The sequence below is a fragment of the Vipera ursinii genome, assembly GCF_947247035.1.
Source record: "Vipera ursinii genome assembly, chromosome: 2".
Taxonomy (NCBI): Eukaryota; Metazoa; Chordata; class Lepidosauria; order Squamata; family Viperidae; genus Vipera; species Vipera ursinii.
In genome coordinates this window covers 53,110,400-53,130,884 of record NC_139513.1, presented here as the reverse complement: position 1 = coordinate 53,130,884, position 20,485 = coordinate 53,110,400, and the positions used below count along the sequence as shown (strand labels likewise).

General features: G+C 38.4%; 1 protein-coding gene across 1 annotated transcript in view; it reads left to right on the top strand.

The window, feature by feature from the left end:
* PLXNA1 (plexin A1) overlaps window positions 1-19,382 on the top strand; it is a 425,046-nt gene extending 405,664 nt beyond the window's left edge. The window contains exons 27-32 of the mRNA XM_083351698.1: window positions 64-160; window positions 1,109-1,299; window positions 3,474-3,643; window positions 6,562-6,774; window positions 10,078-10,228; window positions 18,877-19,382. Coding sequence (XP_083207824.1) covers window positions 64-160; window positions 1,109-1,299; window positions 3,474-3,643; window positions 6,562-6,774; window positions 10,078-10,228; window positions 18,877-18,972 — 918 coding nt within the window. The 3' untranslated portion in view covers window positions 18,973-19,382. The remainder of the gene's footprint in view (window positions 1-63; window positions 161-1,108; window positions 1,300-3,473; window positions 3,644-6,561; window positions 6,775-10,077; window positions 10,229-18,876) is intronic.
* Window positions 19,383-20,485: the final 1,103 nt, after the last annotated feature.

The following is a 20,485-nucleotide window of genomic DNA, read 5'->3' as shown; positions in this document are numbered from 1 at the left end:
AGAGGTAGAGGTTGTGGATCTGAACGTCTTCAGTCTTAAATTTTGGTAATTCTCTCTCTACAGGTAACAGATGGTTCATCTGTGGCACTGGTGCCCAAGCAGAACTCTGCCTACAACATTTCCAATTCTTCTACTTTCACAAAATCACTTAGCAGATATGGTGAGTAAATGAAAAAAACATCCTTCCCAGTTTACTGTCTAGAATTCAGTAGCAATCTGGGAATTAAGAAAGAAAGTCTTCCTAAGTTAAGAAACAGCAGAGTAAAAAGGATACCACGTTTCAAGTCAAGCGTCTTTGAATGACTTCCTTGCTTTTGCATGACTAAATTGACCTAGGCCCATTTTATAGTAATTCAACCAGCTTCTTCCAGTTAAGGCTTTTGCCTCTGGTTGTTTCTTCTCTTCTCTTCTGATAATTTGCTTTATCCAGTTTAGTTATGCTTCCAAAATGTGTATTTCTTCACTGTGTTTTCTTAAAGTCACTGTGCTTTTATGTGCTTTATTGATACATGATTAAGAGAAGCAAGGTGTCTATTATAACCATTAAAAGTATTACTTTGTTGAGGAAAACAATTGTCGCAGGATCTAATCTGGGTCGGTCACCAGGACCAGAAGTTGATTCTGCTGAGCTTTTGGACTTGTGCTGCAGCCCATCCTCAGAAAGATTCAGAAAAAGAGAAGTTCTTGAGGATGAGCTTCAGCATGAGTCTGAAACCAGACTAAACCTCTGGTCCTGATCACTGACCCAGATTGGATCCTATAACATTTATCCTGGGACACGTATATTTGCCTTCCTTTCTTGGGGGAAAAAGTCATTTATTTAGAATCGAAGGGTACCTGCCAGTAGGTTTTAAACTATAATGAGCTTCTTTCATTGTTTATCAGATCCTTTGGATGAAAAAATAAATAAACAAGTCAGTGATCTCTTTTATTCCTGGGGCCAATTGGTTAATGAAGTTTAATTGACAGGGTAGCCCAAAGCATAACATATTTCTTGATGGTATGACAGGCCATGCTGCAAGTTAAGTGAAGTGGAGGGAGGATAGCAGAGGCCAAGAGTCAGCGGAGGAGGGAGAGGTAGTTGCCATTATATGTGGTTTCCTCACAGAGAGTATGCTCCGGACAGCTAGCAGCCCTGACAGTCTCCGTTCCCGGACCCCCATGATCACACCTGACCTGGAGAGTGGCACCAAGCTTTGGCACCTGGTCAAGAATCACGATCACATGGATCAACGAGAAGGTGATCGTGGCAGCAAGATGGTCTCAGAAATATATTTGACTCGTCTGCTAGCTACTAAGGTAAATCAAGAATGGCTCCTAGGTCTACTGTAAGATTGGGGTAGTGTTATAAGTTTGTTATAAGTTAGTTATAAGGTAGTGTTATAAGTTTGTTCATCATGACATGTTGTCAGAACTCTTACTGTGTTCACCTTTTTCTTAACTTGATTTATATACTTTATACACTAAATTATATGCATTGCACCAGATTCGAATTGCCATCTGGATAGTCATCTATCAGGGATGGTGTAGTGAATCCTGCAGTGTGCGGAGGATTGAACTTGATTAGTCCCTTCCAGTTCTATGATTCCATATTCCCACTGTTGGGTTAGAGACAAACCTGATCCATAATCAGTAGATGAATATTAGTTAATGTACCGGGCTAGGATACAGGAAACTGAAATCTAGTCCCACATTATCCATAATGTCCATTATCCATTGGGCCAGTCGCTCTCAGTGATGATTGGTGATTCAACTGCCTCAGGTATGATGAGTAGTCTGATTCCTTTGATCTCATCACCTCCCATTTCTAGCCTTTTTATATCTACCACCATCCCTAATAAACCTGCAAAGATGAGTATTCTGCCCTAGTTATTACCAAAACCAAGATGGGATTCTGGCCTCTAGGGGCTATTTATCCAGCTTCATTGTTCATGCCCTTGATGGACACCCTCATTTTACCAAGTATTCCATATCAGCAAAAAACCAAACAAAGGAGTATTAAAAATCCAGTGGCTTATGACACAAACACTGAACTGCACACAATATAATTGCTACACTGATTCCTGAAGTAAATCAAATGGTCAGTATAAGATTTGTATTGGAACAAATCAAAATAGTACTCTGTTGTCAGATTCTGAAAAATCCCTCGGTAACTGCAGGGCTAAATTCAGCTCAGCTGAATCTGTTCCAGCCAAATCATAAATCATAGTAATCTGCAAGAAGAATGCTGGTTTCTGTGTTGTTATTGTTTAACTCGTACCATTTTAGAATATATATAACCTGAACATTCCAGGGTATTGTTCGCTACTTCTATGAGCAGCAAAAAAAATCTAAACCTTCTTTCTTTCTTTCTTTCTTTCTTTCTTTCTTTCTTTCTTTCTTTCTTTCTTTCTTTTCTTTCTAGAAATTTTGTCACATTTGGTTGGTTTATAAATATACAGGTGACACCTAATTTGAACATTCTGTCAGAAAGCAGAGATTCTTCGTGTGTGTGTGTGTGTGTGTGTGTGTGTGTGTGTGAGAGAGAGAGAGAGAGAGAGAGAGAGAGAGAGAGAGAGAGAGACTGACTCACTCTCTCCAAAAGACTTTCAGAATTCCAACATAGATTTTTCTTGCTCTCTCTCAGTCTAAAAGCAGTCCTTTTTCACAGGGAGATACCTGGATTACCTCAACCTGAAGGAGAGGAATACAGTATATCTACATTTTAGATATTTGCCGACTGTTGAAAGGCACAGTCTTTGAAAGCACTTTCAAAATTTAAGATTTCTTAGCATAGTGGCCTTTGCAGCTTCGTAGAGACACTAAAAGCAGTCTGCAGTGACAGTTTCTCTCTCCTGTACAATCTTTCCGCAGTTTTAACCACTATTCTGATTACATGTGTTGTATGTTTTTCAAACTTCAGTAGCTGGATCCTACATGAGATGATAACTGAGAGGATTATAGGCTTATCTTTCCTCATAAAAAATCACTGTCTTGAAAAGCCAGCTTGGAACTATTATGAAAAGAAGAAAAAAAAAGCAGTGATGCTGTAGTTAATTGAAATAATTTGCATTGCTCTCTGTAAAATCATATATCACTACCGGATGTAAATTGTTAAATTGAAGATTTTTAGCGAATGGACAAGGCATAGAATGAATGAATATGACATGGGTGTCCACAGGGTATGGTAAAAACTCAGCAGAAGTACCATTGAAGCTCCCCCTATTTTTAATGTCTTCCTTCCTTCCTCTCTTTATAGTCCTTTTAAACCTTCCCCGGTTCAGTTCTAAATTCCTTTACTGGGTTTATTTAATCCACTGGTGACACTTCAGTTTCTTATTTTAGAGCATGTTTTAATACCAGTGAGATATTTTAGCCCTTCTGAGAAGAAAAAAAAAAGAATGCCTTAATTCTATTGCTGCTGTTCCGGTTGTGTACACGAATGATATATTAAGTAATGCTGAATAAATATCCTTTTTTTGTTTTTGTTCCAGGGAACTTTGCAGAAGTTTGTGGATGACCTTTTTGAGACTATCTTCAGCACAGCCCACCGAGGGAGTGCCTTGCCTCTGGCCATCAAGTACATGTTTGACTTCCTGGATGAACAAGCTGATAAGCACCAGATCAATGACTATGATGTCAGGCACACTTGGAAGAGTAACTGGTAAGAAGATGCTCAGCAATAAAGTGCATGACTTGCACTTGCAGAAAGTCCCAAGATCTCTTCCCAACTTCTGAAGGTCACGCTGAGGCAGAGTGGATACCTAATGGGTCATTGTGTAGATAAATATTCAGCTAGGTAGATCAGTGGTTTTGTTTCTGCAAGCCAGCTTCTTATCTAATCTGTAGCTGGTGTGTGAAAAGTTGGGGGTAGCTAACAGGAAGATGTTTCTTTCAAAGAGTGTAAACAGCCTATTGTAGTTTCAGCTTCTTTAAAAAATTACCTTAGTCACATAAGAAAGTGCAGCCTCAAAAGCATTCATGTTATTCTATTCCCTGGTGTAGAGGAAGCCTCACATATACTCTCACTTAAAAAGGCATTTGTATTAGGCTATAATATAGCCCAGGGGTGTCAAACTGCTGGCCCGCAGGGCAGATGCGTCATGCCGAAACCACGCTCACCCCGTCTCCTGCAACGGGGAAAAAATCACGATACGTCATGACACATTACGTGACGTTGTGAGTTTGACACCCCTGATATAGCCTATACCAGGGGTCCTCAACCCCTGGTCTGTGGGCTGGTACCGAGCCACGGCATGCCAGCAACCGGGCCACACAAACAAGCAAAGCCCCATCCGTGGGATGCAGGCAGCACACAAAACCACACACTCTCCGGTCCGTGGAAACACCTTTCTCCACGGAACCAGTCCCTGGTGCCCAAAAGGTTGGGGACCTCTGGCCTATACCTAAGTCAGTGGTTGAAATGGGAGGTTATAGGAATCAAATAAATAAAAAAAAATAACCACAGACCTGTCAGAATGAAATTTCTGTAAGTTTATATTATGGGACATCATCTTGCTTTGCCAAGTCCCCCTCAAAACCAGCTTTTTTTCTAAATTAAAGTATAAATTGCTAAAATCACAATATAAAATGTGGAATAATAATGTGGACCCAATAATGGAAACATGATCATTAAGAGATCAGCAAAATAATAGGGCTGCGCAGCAGTACTGATTCAAAGCAAAAAGGTGTTCAGAGTGCTGGAGAAATTCTAACCTTTGGAGCGGGGTGGGGGGAGTGGCAATGGCTGCCTTGGAGGGGCAGACACCCTGTGCCTGAAAACAGGGCAGCTACTGAAATGAGCTGCAAACAGGTGCTGCATTCAGACCTTTGCACGCTTCAGAGCACCTCTTTATCTTTGAGTCTGAAGTGATTCAGAGTCTTAATAAACAATAAAAGCGGCAGCTACAGGAGAGCAGTTAAAAATCTTGTATGCAGCATTTTTGTTTATATAGCCAGTTATCAATTTGCTGGTGAACTGTATTCCACATTTACCTTTCTAATGCGATAGGGAAGTTATTCTCCTCTGCATGCTGATTTGCATAGCCTTAAATTCTGTCTCGCTATTTATTTCATGCTATTGGGGATTAACGTGCTCAGTGAATAGTAAGAAGCGGCAGACACTTTCTCTTCTTCTGCTGCTGCCTTCCTGATTTGATCTCTCTCAGTTCCTTTCACTGTTACTGGGGATAGGAATATACACTCTGATCTCTGGTATTTGTTAAATAGCAACCAAATTGCTTTTGTAGTTCAGTAGCTGTCAGTAATTAGCAAGGCAGGGAAAGGAAACATTTTTTAAATGGAGTTATGAGAGCATGGAAACACTTGGAACTGATTTATCACTCAGCTTTCTATATTAAAGGAAATAGCTGCTCTGGGAGGAAAATGGGGGTAGGGAAAGAATCCCAGTGATGCAACTCCAGAGAGCCCAGGGAAGCAGGCAGGCTGTGGCATACTATTGCCTTTGCTTGTTTTGTACTGTTAATTCAGTGGATAAGAGTTAATTTCAAGAGATGATCCCCTGAAATTAAAAGATGTAGGTATGACCGACACCTGGATTATACGACTTGTGGGAGTTTAGCAATTGAGACAAATACGAAAAGCAGGGCCTAGTTTTCATTAAGATAATTAAGATTTTTATGCTATTTCAGACTGTAGGTGAGATCAGACAATGGAATTATTTTACACAAAAAATCCCCACCCTAGAAGTTGCGGGAAAGGTCTCCATGGATCTCCCTGACATGCAGAATTTTTCCCAGTGAGAAGTGAAAAATTAGATAGTATTCCTGAGATTCTTTGTGTTGTGCTTTGAAACTTGGTCATCTCAACTTTCTTCCGCTAAATTAACTTGAGTTTTCCCAATATTTTGGTGTGTTTTTTTCCAACCTAGCCAATATAATAAGGGAAGTATTATGATCCAGCCCTTCTACCTCAATAACATTGTTTTGTGAAAATAGACATGGGTAATTTGCAAAAGCAGCACAGCCAGTTGCATTGCGCTGGTTGCCTCAGTTAAGAGATAAATTAATGCTGAGCTGAGAAGGATCAAGAAGGTATTTGGTTTTCCTTTAATTATAGTTCTCATTTCTTAATAGAATTTAGTCTCCAAGGGCTAATATAGAATATAGGGATTTAACAAAGGGCAGAAAAGTTGGTGAACCCTGACATTTAACAGTAATTCCAAAGTGTTTAAGAAGAGCATAGGGAAATGATAGAAATGTTGACAGGTACTGATAAAATCCCAAGGTCAACATGAATGACTTTTGACAAATGCTCTATTCTGTGTCAAAAATAATGGAATTTACCAGGCACAATTTTGGATATTTAAAACAAGTATCATGATAGAAATATTTCTCATATTCACTGTTACTTTTCAAATGCCTAATGGCCTTAAAATTATTTATATATTTATAGTCACATGTAAAATTTTCCTAAATATGTTCATATACAGCTGCAATATATATTATCACTTGTTTAAATCCCTGCCCATTACTTTGATATATTTTAACCAGGTAAAGGTTTTTGCTAAGGGCCTTACTTGAAGCTTTTAAGAATAATGTCTTCTTTTCTTCTCCTTTGCAGTCTACCTCTACGTTTTTGGGTGAATGTGATTAAGAACCCGCAATTCGTGTTTGACATTCATAAGAACAGTATTACTGATGCCTGCCTATCAGTGGTGGCTCAGACATTCATGGACTCCTGCTCAACTTCTGAGCACAAGCTAGGGAAAGACTCTCCCTCCAATAAACTACTGTATGCCAAGGACATCCCTAACTATAAAAGCTGGGTAGAAAGGTGAGTACTTGCACCTGTAGACAAAGTAGGTTTGCAAAAGGAACAAAGGTGTGGCAGTTCTAGAAAATTTGGGATGGTTACCTGCCATAAAAGAGCCTCCCTGGGTTAGAGGAGAAAATTTAGTTCTTGGAAACAATTGAAAGTGATTGTTTTTGTAAGCATTGCCAATTCCTCTCAGACCCTTCTAATGAATAAGTAATCGAGCACATAGATTTCACAATGGCAGCTATTTCTATTAGGTTGGATCCAGCATAAACGTTGAATGGGGGGGAACCCAATGAAGTGTTTCTTGTGTCAGCTGAAATTTTGAGTGGTTGAACAAGACAGGGAATGATGCTTCTCACAACCGTTATCAGATCCCAGTCTCATAAAAATTGCATTTAAGAATTGGTGAGGGGGACACAGAATATTATTTATCTTGGAGTCAATGGTACAATTGGATGTCAAAAAGAGTTGTTAATTGAACTTTATTACTTGTTATATGTAAGAATTTCTTCTTTCTTTGTGGCTATTTTCTTATATGTAATGGGGCAACCTTATCTCCTCTTCGCAATGTGATGTAGACTGCTATTGACTTAATGTTTGCTTGATACACAAATAAACAAAAGATAATAATAATAATAATATAATAATAATAATAATAAAATAATAATAATAATAAAATAATAATAATAATAATAATAATAATAATAATAATAATAATAATAATAATAATAATGAATTGGTGAGGTGGGTTGGGGAATTTGGGAGTAGTGAGTAAGGAAGCACTCCAGAGAAGTAAAAATAACTTCCTCCCCTTTCTCCTTCCACCTTCATTGTGTTTTGAGAATATTTCTACTGGTAAAGCAATCCATTTGCAGGAGGATTAGCAAAGAAAAATCTCTTGCCAATGGAATTTAAAGCCTGGATTAGATCCAACCTGAAAATAATACAGTCACATTGTGTTGAATAATACAGATAAGAGTTTTTAGTTTTCAGTGGTTTTACCGGGGAGATTCTGATCAACTTCAAGTATGCTTGGTTTGTTAATTGTGTACTATTGGGGTAGAGACTTGCACATTGAAAAGAGTGGCACTCAATGTAGCTGGTGCTATTATGTGAAAATTGTATTTGCTAGTGACATCATTACCCCGCTGATGTTTTAAGTAAAACCAGAAGTTTTTTTTTCACTGCTGCTAATAAAGATGACAACAATAGATAATGAAACACAGGATGAATAAGACTCTCTATTTATAAGTAGAGCTATTTTATTAAACAAATTGACTGTGTGTCTGTTTGTGTACGCACACACATACACATACAGAGAGAGACATTAGTTAGCTTTGGTAAACTGTTCAAACTATATACCTGGTTCTAGACTTAGAGATTACATTTGTGACTGAGCTTTAATTCAAACTGTTTTAACAACTTATTTTTCAGAAATAATTAAAGGAGAAGGATATTACCGTACATTAATTTTATGAGCATTATTTTTATGAGCGCTCTTGTTTATTCATGGTAATATGTGGACTACAGAAACCCAGTGTCAAGATGGACAGACCAGGAAACTGACTCCATAGATGGCTAGAATTATATTTCATTGTGATAAGCTTTCGTAACAGAAGCTTGGCTAAGTTTTCCCTTCCTTCCTTCTTAGACCCTGGGATAGTCTGAATCTCTTTGTAACACCCTTCCATTCTCTCTGGACTCAACCCATGTTTATTCCATACTGTACCTTAGTGGCCTGTAGATTCCTTCTTTAAGGTCATCTCCCTGATCTTCCTATACCCAGAAAGTTAACTAATATTGTGAGAGGGTGGGGGGCACTTCCATTTTCATACCACCATCTCTCAAGGTAAGGACATCTGGGACAAAACCTTTATTTTGTGTCCTTTCCATATTTTCAGCTGCTAGCCTTAATGCAAACAGTATTTTGTGATGCAGTCTTTTGCATACAGCAAGTTGTATCACCTTAAGATTTTTTTAAAAAAAATATTTAATGAGATTGGGCACACTTTGAAAATGATGAGGACGAAAACTTCAGATCTTGTGCAAGCACTTTTGTACTAGTCATTAAATATTAGCTCTCTTTTTTGAGAGCTTGAAAAAAGTGAAACTTGATCCTTTAAAGTTAATACAACTTTAATGGATTAGTTTCTTAAAGCAGCAACATTGCTTTAATGTGCAGAACCTGAAGAAAGTGGGGCTGCTTTAATGGTTAGCAGAGAAGGCTCTGAAGCACACTCATAGCCTTGATATTCAATACAATTTGCTACTTGCTTAGCTGGCTATTTTTAATATTAGCCGATATTATACATTATGGTGGTATTTTAGAGATAACATTACCCTTAGGATCTTTCCTACATGGCTAGACTTTTAAAACATGAATCTTTTATTTTTCATATTTACATTCTAGGATGTATGTAAAATTGCAAACTATTCTATAAATGCTAGATAATGATTATTGATATTATGGAAGAAATGGGCTTGTATCTCGCTCTCCTAAGTGAAACCCATTTCTTCCATAACAGCAGTAATCATAAGTTGGTAATAAACTTTCTAATAAATATAGGATTATAAAACACAATTTCCAAATATGTCACTTTCTGCTGCTCTGCTGAGCTCCATTAAGTTCTCCTCATAGGAGTGTCTGTGATTTGCTTTACTTGCATCACCATGATTTTGGAACAATTAAGGTCTGTCTCCAATAGTGAATGTAGACAAGACATCTTATACTGCAGGTCGTTTCCCCTCAGGAATCCTTCTGTGTTTTGCTTGTGTTTGTAGGCCAGGTATAGCAATACTTAAGCAGTCCAAAGTCCTATTTGAGACAGCCCTAGCATTTCAGTGTCTGCAGAAAGATTGGATCTTTCACTCATTTCCTTGCATCCAAGCTTGTTTGGGGAGAGGAGAGGGGGAAACAGATCTCAACAAGAGGTTTACCTCCATTTATCACAGCAACTCCTTAAAGCTGTCCTATTATTTTAATTCACACACGGACCTTGGACCAGGCACCCTGCCTCATTCCCCTCAGTCTTAAGATATGTAAAGGGAGATTCTGTGTTCTCTGTCTGTGGGGGCTTAAGAGGCCTAGTCTGGTTAATTGAATACAAAATGAAGAGACATTTGGCAGGCAGAACACTATAATATGGCTAAATGTGTTATGTTCAATCGCTTCATTGTAATGAATAGATTTATTACATTTGATCTGGAGGCTTGTTAATTTCGTTTAAGGTATTTTCTAGATTTATCCTCAGTTTGTCTCCTACCTGCTATTGAACATCTTTATTTTCAACAGTGTGATTTATTTTTCCTCACTTATAGATATTATGCAGATATAGCTAAAATGCCAGCAATCAGTGATCAGGACATGAGCGCCTATTTGGCAGAGCAATCACGGTTACACTTGAGCCAATTCAACAGCATGAGTGCCCTGCATGAGATCTACTCATACATTACTAAGTACAAGGATGAGGTAAGGTATATCAGAGCTCTCAGATGTATCTTAATGTAACTATTTATCTCTGTTTTTCCCCTCTTTGTTTTGACCCATGAAAAGAAGTCCAGAGTGGAGCTGCTTTTATTCCACTGCAAATTCATCATATCATGTCTTAATAGTTGCATAGCCAGCTAATCAGCACCCGCTATTCAGTGTCCTGCAGCATTTCCATACAAATATAAAAGTAGCTGCATTTTCTTTTACATTTGAAAAATTATCTGTAGTGTACAAAAGCAATGAACAAAAGAACACAAATATGTGCATAATAATTATATTCCAAAATCAGTTATTAAAGGTTGATACAGGCACTTACTTACAAAATATCACAGTTGTAAGTATCATTTCTATTATGTGGAGCAAACCTGTCTGGGCTTTGTCCCGCTTTAAATTGAAAAGGAGTTTGTCTTCTTGAACAGCTAGTCATCATTAAGAGGATGTGATTCAATTATCCATTTGTTGAGATACTAGAATGGTAGAGGAACCATTTGCAGCGACTTATTGAAACCAGGGTACTGAGCTCTCCCAAAGATATCGATTCCTCTCAATGTCCCTTTCTCCCCTAATCCTAACTATCATCAATGACATGGATGAGATAAAAACATATGTCAAGTAGTAGTTTCCCTCAGTTTCTTTCTGTTAATATTGATGATGATGATATTACCCTCTCGAACCCTAGTGACTTTTGCATGTAGGTTTTCAAGAAGCTCCGTTGTCTTTTTATTTCACATAACCTACAATTCTAGGATATTGTGGATATCTCTTTCCAAGAATTAACCAGGCCCTACAAGCCAAGGCCAGCCAGGTGCTACCACCTACCAAGACCTTCTACTGAAGCTCTTATGAGCCCTAGATTTGCTTTACAAAGAGAGGACATTTTGTTTCTTTTTTAAAGTTTAGATATGCCTCGAGTTATTTTTTTCATTCATACTTTCTTCTCCTAGTTTGATACTAATTGCTTAAAGTAACAAACACAAACAACATCTTTCCAAAACAGAAAAAAAATCACAACAGTGTCTCAGCAGATAAGTAATGAGCCAATAAGAATGGAGGAATTAAATCACTGAAGGGAACACATCTCATGAAGTAATCAAATAAGAGACAGAAGAAAATACCTATTCACTTAAACCAGACGCACTTAATTCTCTAAATGAATGCTTTCTGTGTCAGCTATTCTGGGTCATTTCTGTGAGCCTGTGTACAAATGACCTTATTTATAATTTTGAGGTGGGGGTGGTATTTACTATCGCAAGAAAGCCATTTCCTAAGCCTATAAAGTTTTAAGAATGGTTAAAAACCCATCTACTGTAATTGGTATAAACAGCAGAAAGTAGTTTTGAACACATTCTGTACAATCCTTTATTAAAGCAATAAAATATATGATGCTAATAAATATATATATATATGTATAAATGGAATTATATGTATTTTATTGCCCAACAGAAAGATGAGAGCTGGGGGAAGGGAATTGGTTGCTTATATAAGATAATGAAAGCATTTGTACAAGACCTTGTCAAACATCTTTGCAATATTATCTGGGCAAGGCTCCAAATTTGGTTCCTTCAATAGCTAATAAAAAGGGGCCTCTAAGACTTCTTAGAGGTTTCTGCACTCCAGTAGGCTCTGTAGCCAAGCTGAGATTTCCTGCCACAAAGCAAATTTCCGCATGCCAATGTGTCCTGTAGTCCATAAGGCAACCCCATACTCAGTTTAATCACCCACAACTGGGAGAACCAGGATTGAGCTTGTTGAATGAAGCAATCATAAGACATCTCACTTAATGATTGCTTTGCTTAATGACCAAAGATTCTGGCACAATTGTGGTTGCAAGTTGAGGTCTACCTGCAATTGAAAAATAATCCATGACCATATAGCTAGTTTAGTAAACCAGCTTGTTGTGGTGGTTAAAGTACCAGGCAAAAAAAATCAAGATCCTGTGAGTTCTTGCCCTACCTTAGGGAAAAAGCCAACTGGTAAGCTAAAAAATCGCCATCACCATCAGATGATGACAAACTACACTCAACGTGTAGTCCTTAATGGAACTAAATCTGTGGAAGTAAGGAAGCCATGAAGTACCCCGAGGTTCTGTCTTAAGAACAGTCAAGACTCTTCAATGTCTTCATAAATGATTTAGATCAGGGTCTAGAAGGGGAGCTCATCAAATTTGCAGACCTTGCAGTGTGGGAATAGCCAACACTCCAGAAGATAGGTTTAAGATCCAGAAGGATCTCGACAGACTTGAACATTGAGCCCTATCCAACAAAATTAAATTTAATGGAGAAAAAAGTAAAATATTACACTTAGGCAAGAAAAATCAAATGTACACATACAGATTAAGTGAAAGTTTGTTCAGTAGCAGTAACTGTGAGAGGGGTCTTGGAGTCCTAATGGACAATCACTTAAATATCAGCCAACAGTGTTCTGCAGCTACCAAAAAAGCCGGTGCAATCCCAGGCTTCATTAACTGGGATAGATCACTTGAAGTCTTGGTACCGCTTTATAAGGCCTTGGTAAGACCACACATGGAATACTGCATCCAGTTTTGGTCACCCCAATATAAAAAAGAAGAGAAGAACAGCAAAGATGATTAGGGGACTGGAGGCTAAAAGATATGAAGAACGGTTGCTGGAATTGGGTATATGTAGTTTAATGAAGAGAAGGGTGAGGGGTGACATGATAGCAGTGTTCCAATATCTAAGGGGCTGCCACAAAGAAAAGGGGGTCAGCCTATTCTCCAAAGCACCTGAGGGCAGGACAAGAAGCACTGGATGGAAATTAATGAAGGAGAGAAGCAACCTAGAACTAAGGAGAAATTTCCTGACAGTTAGAACAATAAACCAGTGGAACGGCTTGCCTTCTGAAGTTCTGGGTGCTCCATCACTGGAAGCTTTTAAAAAGAGACTGGACAGCCATTTGTCTGAAATGGTATAGGATGTCCTCCTTGAGCAGTGGGTTAGACTAGAAGACCTCCTTCCACTTCTGTTATTCTGTTCTGTTCCTCTGGTGACCTTGGGCTAGTCTTTTTCTCAGCCCTGGGAAGAAGGCAATGGCAAACCACTTCCAAAAAAGTTGTCAAGAAAATTTCAGAGATTAGTCCAGGCAGTCACCAAGACTTGAAAACCCCCCCACCAACAACAAATAGCTATGTTTAAGTTTTTGGGAACCTTGGCTGATCTTTAGTCAAGGTATTTCAGACTAGATGTATAAATCCACCTCCCTTTGTACCTGCAGATATTTGGTTTTTATTAGAAAGCTAGTATGCCACCAAATTCAGTCTCATTTTTAATTTCCAAAAATCTTTGAGTCTCACTAAAGTTTAGGATTATTAAACGATAAAAATGGTGTGTGGTCGCAGCTTTATGCTGAAACTGTGGCCACCTGGCAGAAGCAAAAAGGAAGGAAAGGAAAACTGGGGTAATAGGGAGCACCCCGGGGGATCAGAGCAGTTGGCAGGGAGCAATCTCACCTATTCACAGTCTGGAGAATGGTTATTGTGTGATTGATGTGCCCATTATTTGTGAATAGGAAAGCACATTTGTACATCCATTTTGTAAGAGCGCCTGTGAAATGCTTGTTAATATTCTAAGTAAGACCACTTTAAAACATGTTCCCTACCTATGTTTTGAATAATATTACTCTGTTTAAATATTCTATTCATATATAAAGTATTTTGCATATTGGAAATTCTGAAAGTATTATTTCTGAATGACACCAGATTCGGATGGATGATGAAAGAGTAACATTAACGGTGCATGTCAGCAAAACTGATTACCGTTTCTTTGTAGACATGATCTTCAGATGGATTCTTCTATCTCTCAGTGGCAACTTGCATTTTGCAGAACAGAGTTTCTTTGAATATGCAGTTCAGAGATCTATTTCAAGTCAGCAGAGTTCCCTCTATGGTATAATGTAATGCTACTGGGAACATTCCAATTTCTTATTGTTTTTATCCCATAAAAATAAATTTACATTCCCAGTCTTTTGTTGGCATTGCATATTAATGATTAATAATCACTACTTATCTAGACTAGATTCAGTTACTAGACTTATTTTAGATTTCCTATGAACGAGATCTTAGAGATAAAAGATGTAGAATTATTTTCAGAGTGATACAGACAGAATTGTTTGAAATTCCAAATTAATGAGATTTTTTTATCCAGCTCTACAGCTTTTCTTTCTGAACTGAAAGTAGAAGGATAATAGAACAATAATGCAGAATTTTTAATATTTATATCAGTTTAATAATCACTCATTCCAATGTGCTGGTTGCAATGCATAAAAGAGAAAAGCATCTTTCACATAGATATGAAGCTCCATTTATCCTAACTCCTATTAATAATGAAGAATGGGGGTTGCACGAGGAATGATATTTTCATTCCTCAAGGGTCCACCCAAAAGGCAGTGTGATCCTGAAGATCCCCTATGAGTTGACCAATTTTTTTATTCTTGATGGCCATTGTAGGCTTTAGATATTACCAAGTAGTAGATTAATCAAAACCTCTTAGTAGTGGCACTCTGGGGTTTCATTCAATAGCAAGTAAGAAGTCAAAAAGGCTTTAGAACTCGGGATAAGCTGCTTCCTGAAGGATCCCCTTTCTTACTCTTGCATTCGGGAAAGGAATTTATTTATTTAACTCTTGTAATTTTACTATGTCTTTATTACATTGCAAACCGCCCCTAGTTGCTCTGGATAGTGAGATGGGCGGCATATACATTTTAGTGAATAACTAAAACAAGGAACGCAATATCACTCTTTTGAATGGAATCCAGACAGATACGCATTACTCTCCCTTGCAAATAAATCTCCATGTAACCTTTCCTTCTAATCATATCTTGATTAAGTTGGGCAAGGTTTAGTAGGTTCCAGGTCTGGGAAACAGAAGTATGCACCAACAGTGCCAAGGTAAGCCTTTTGTGTGAATAGACCCAAGCGCAAATCCGACCTGCCTTAAGGTCACGGAGGCCATCAATAGGAACTTAACAGCCGGCACAGTTGCAGCTTTTCAGCACTGTACCTGCCATCTGGATAAGATCAACGACAATAACAAAAACTGGAGCTAGAGGCAGCAGCAGCCCCAAAGAGCAGTTCCTCCAGCCCTTTTCTCAGCAGCTGCTGCCCTGAGGCTAGTCTCCCAGCTCCCAACATTCCTTTTCATTAGTCTTACAAATCACGAGCCCTTAACAGCAGAAATCAATAGCAAGCTGGGCAAATGCTACGTGGTTAGAAAGTGCAGCCTTAATGAGCTGCAGGCAAAAGAAGTTGCCAATCCTTGTCCTTTGGTTAACCACTGTCTGGCATCTTTTGAATGTGCCTCTATAGTCTGCTCTCAAAGTACTGCCTGTGTGTTTGCAGCTCTCAGGAGCTTCTTTTATGATTTGTAATGGGATTAATAAATAGCAGCTGTTCCCTTTGTTTGTTTTCATTCATTAAACACAATTACATGCAGCCCGATTGCACCCTCTTTGATGCAAAATGGGAGGGAATAATTTTTCCTATTGCTCAGTACTATAATGTGCTGTCATTGGCGCTGAATGAAGATCATAATTAATTTTCATTTGGGTTTTTGCATCTTCTCTAATCATGGCGGTCTTTAGAGCAGGTGATAGACAAGTGTCTCTCTTTTTCTCCCTGTCCCCCCTGCTGTTTACTCTTTTACCCTGTTGTGCCCAGAAGTGCCACAGAAGAACAAAGAGGCACAAAGTTGGTTTTGAAATCTTTCCAAACTCACAAACTTTAGTGATTGTCTCCATTTGAATCAGGAGCAAAGGAGATTTGGGGGAGTCTCTCATTCTGTTCAGGCCTCCAAAACCTTTAAGATCCTAAGATTTGACATGGGCAACCTAATTGGTTGCTTTGGTTTGACATTCAGTATTTTAGCACCACCTAGAGGTGCTTGGGAACAATGCTTCAGGTGAGGGATGAGGCATTGGGGGAGTCAAACTCTGGCCTGGATTGCACCTATATGGATTTGCAGCCGGACCATTTTTGTCCCAGGAAGCTAAGAGATCACTTTTCGTATTTAGACACAAATATTTTCCCATAGGATAACAGCTTTAGAATACCTTCCCACAGGGCATTGGACTGGCTAACTCCTTTCTTGATCTGATTCCACCTGGATGTACCAGCTCTGTGGCTCATTACCTTTGTAGCTTCCTTTATTTGTGACATTATAGCCTTTCCCAAAGCCCTGGGTAGCAGTGCTATGTGTGCTCCCCATCATGTCTGCATGTGCAATATGGGGAGCCTAAAGGTGTCACAGCTGCTTTTAATCACAGAGAGCTTATTTCCATATTACTTGTAGGGCTTGTGATGGGCCTTTCCTGCTTTCAAATAGTCAGCCTATTAATTATACAAGAGTTTCTTTCCAATTATGCAGCCAATGAAATGGTTAATTTAGTTCTTTTTGATGGATGCCTCGACATTTAATTGGAAAAAAAATCCAGCTTGCACTCACAACAAATGTAACCACTATAATGGGATTTCTGATGAGATTGCATTTTAATCATCCTTTTTATAAAAAAATAAATTTAAAAATCTGGCAGTGCAGTTGAAAGGGAGGTGTGGTTTGGGGGCATTTCTGTTTTATCCCTCCACTTTCTCAATCCTTTCCTGCCAAATCTTCCCTTCTCACTCACTGTCAAAAGGCCTACTCGCAACATCCCACCCCTTCAGTTCATTAATGTGGTTGATTAAAGAATGGCTTTCTAAGAATATGTATAAATGGTGATCTAAAGGTTTTCATCTAATTCGGAGAACGGAAATGAAATATAGAATGCATTTTTAGCTCTTTCAGTAGGAGAGATGTTTATTATATGAATTTGACTGTATTCCATAATTATGTCCTTTTTTCTAGTGCCTTCAATAAAAGGCCTTAAGCATTCTAAATTCCATTACTTGTTTTCCAAAAGGCACTGAAGTATAAGCCTATTTAGTGGAATGAAATTTTGGTGGAAAAATTCCAGCATTACCATTTTCCAGTATTCTAAAACATAGTTTGATTAGCAATATGTTCTTTTGTCAATTGAGGCAAATCTGACTACAATTGAATATGAAATCAACATTGGATCAATAAATTTAGATTCTTCAGCAATTTTTCTTGCCTTGCCCAGAAACCAAACATAGGCACTTACTGCTTATATAGTTTCACTCCTTAACAGAGACTATAAGGCTCAAATTCTCCTTTGGATTGAATGAGCTCAGGATGACCTAAACAGAAACATTCAAAAATATTGATTACCTGAGAAATGTCTCATTGTGAATAGTAATGGTTTAAAAACAAAGTGGGTCTGCAAAAGATTGACTTAAAAGGATTCCATGAGAGGCCTTTGAATATTCTATTCAAAATAGTTAATTGCTAAAGAAACTGTTTCTATATCAATTTCAGAGACATCCATGATTTTCCTGGAAATTTATCTCATTGTTTGTTCTGTATAATTATCAGGTTTTATGTCCATGAAGAACCATTCTCTCATATAATTTCAACATCGGGACAAATTTAGACTTTAAGAAAACATATTATGTTTCTGGGCCTGTGTGGCTGAGTTACAATTCAGGTCAATACAATGCTTGGTTTATTGTACCTCAGTGTGACAAAACATTCAGGGAGATTCAATCCACCGTGTTTGGCTACTTTGGTTTAATAACAATAGCATCTGCATAGCTCATGCTCACAAACTATTTTTTTTAATTGATTGGCATAAAGAATAGTCATTCCAATAAACAGAATGCTTACACATTCCTGCCTCTCATAGTAAATGGTTTAAATTGCTTTTCACCTCTACATTTTGAAATCCAAATTGATAGAGAAAATCTGCAGAGAGAGGATGCTGACCGTTTTAAAGAACAGCTGACTACAAACCAACTTAAACATGTCTCCTACTCTTAGTTGTCATGTTTTGTGGTGATCTGGCAAGGAAACCATTCATTTGAAAGCAACAAAGATGATTAGAAGGGTGGAAGATAAAATATGAACAACGGTTGCAGTATTTGTGCATTTCTAGTTTAATGAAGAGAAGGGTGAGGGTTGACATGATAGCAGTGTTCCAATATCTCAGGGGCTGCCCCAAAAAAGAGGGAGTCAAGCTATTCTCCAAAGCACCGGAAGGCAGGACCAGAAGCAATGGATGGAAACTAGTCAAGGAGAGAAGCAACCTAGAACTAAGGAGAAATTTCCTGACAGTTAAAACAATTAATTGGTGGAATGACTTGCTTCCAGAAGTTGTGGGTGCTGCAATGGGGGAAGTTTTTAAGAAGAGATTGGACAATCATTTTATCTAAAATGATACAGGGTTTCCTGCTTGAGCAGGGGGTCGGATAAGAAGATCTCCAAGGTTCCTTTCAACTCTGTTATTCTGTTAACATCAAATTCCAGTTTGCAATCCAACATTTCTTCCCAGTTTCTTCTTATCTTTGATGTTTGGGAAACCAGCCACTTCATCTTTTTTTCCACTGACAACTACCATATATTTTGCTGTCTCCTTACTGTTGTCATGATTGGTCTTTTGATGGTTCAAGGAGGATTCCTGCCGGCTTTCCTGTTAGAGAGCTCCTTGTGGAAAGTATTTCAGATTGTACTGGATTTTTTTATTAGTACTAATCCTTTCTTTTCTGCTCTTTCCTTTCTCAGATTTTAGCTGCTTTAGAGAAGGATGAACAGGCCCGAAGACAACGGCTGCGAAGTAAGTTGGAGCAGGCAATTGACACAATGGCCCTAAGTAGCTGAAAAGGCTGAGTTGTTGTTGCAGACTTCTTAGCACTGGATGCTAAAAGAGAAGGGGCAAACAAGTTGCAGCAACCAGAAAACACACAAGATATATTGGGGCTTGGCACAAAAACAGTGCACGGAGTCTGCTGCGTCTTTGAACTTTTTGCACCGATTGAACAGAAGAAAAACAAACAATCCTTTAAATCATTATTATCAAAGCAAATCGAAACAATTTAAGGACCTTTTTGAAAGGAGCGAGTGACGTGGCAAAGAACCCCAGAGACCCAAGAGATGTGTGAGAAGAGGGGGGGGGAGAGAAATTCCAGCTGAACTGCTACTGTCCCTTCCCCACCAAGGCCTGCCCCAAATCTGGCAATGGAAGGTTGGGGCATGCACTAACTTCTAGGGCAATGTTTTTACATTATGTTTTTCTTATAGCAGGCGGGTGGGCAGTCTTATCATTTTTTTCCCTTCTGTATTTGCTTCGTCTCCCGCCTTGACCGGACAACTGAACTCTTGAATCTACTCTTCCTTTCTTACTCCCTGGCCTTCTTCCTCTAGTGTTAACTGCTAAATTTGCACAATTTTCACAAGCTAATGTTGTCCTTTTAGGGGACTGAAAGGATATGGAGGGGGGAGGGAAGTTGCAAATCTGCAAGAAAACTTTGCAAGATTTTGTTTTTCCCCAACAAATTATTTGTGTGGGAGAGAAATGAATAGAACCTAGAGAAGCAGTCCCAGGCATCCTTTATTCTCTCCACAGTTCATCCTGTGCCATTTTAAAATGTTACTGAGCACAGGCCAAATAAATGCTCCCATCTTGAATGCTGCTTAAGAGTGTGCTGGAGACTTAGAAACAGGAAGACAAAAAAAAAAAACTAAAAAAAAAAGAGGGATAGACACATATGAAAATCTCACCTAAAGAAAGAAAGTTGTTTTTCTCATCTATAAGAAGCAATGCAACTTCCCCAATACATATTGCATTGGATTTTTTATAGAAGTCAGAATGAGCTTTTATAAGCAGAGTTTAACAACTCTCTCAGAGTTGCCCCTACTCAGTTTTCATTGCAGATACATACACAAACACAAACTTCTCCCATGTGTAAGCTTTCAGTTTAGAGGTCAAAGATATTTTCAAAGAAGCTCTCCATGTACAAGTGTCATATAGCCAGAGAAAAAGGAGCTATTTAGTCTTAATAGCTCAGTATTGCAAAGGAGAATGTTCAGATTAAGCAGGATCATGCAGGCGGTTGAGAGAAAAGCTACTTTTGCCTGTTGGAATTGAATTGCTCCACCACATTCCAGTGGCTCTCCCAATAGCAACATAAAACCTGGTCAGATTATCAGAAGGGCAGTCTTTATTCCAAAAAAGTGAAAAATGATAGAGTATTCCCACATACAATTGCAGTTTAGCCCAGATAAATATGGCATGGTGATTCCAACATTGTTTTTATGTTAAGTGTATGTATGTAGGGGTGTGTGACTGAGTGTGTGTTTGTGTGTGTGTGTGTGTGTGTGTGAGAGAGAATGT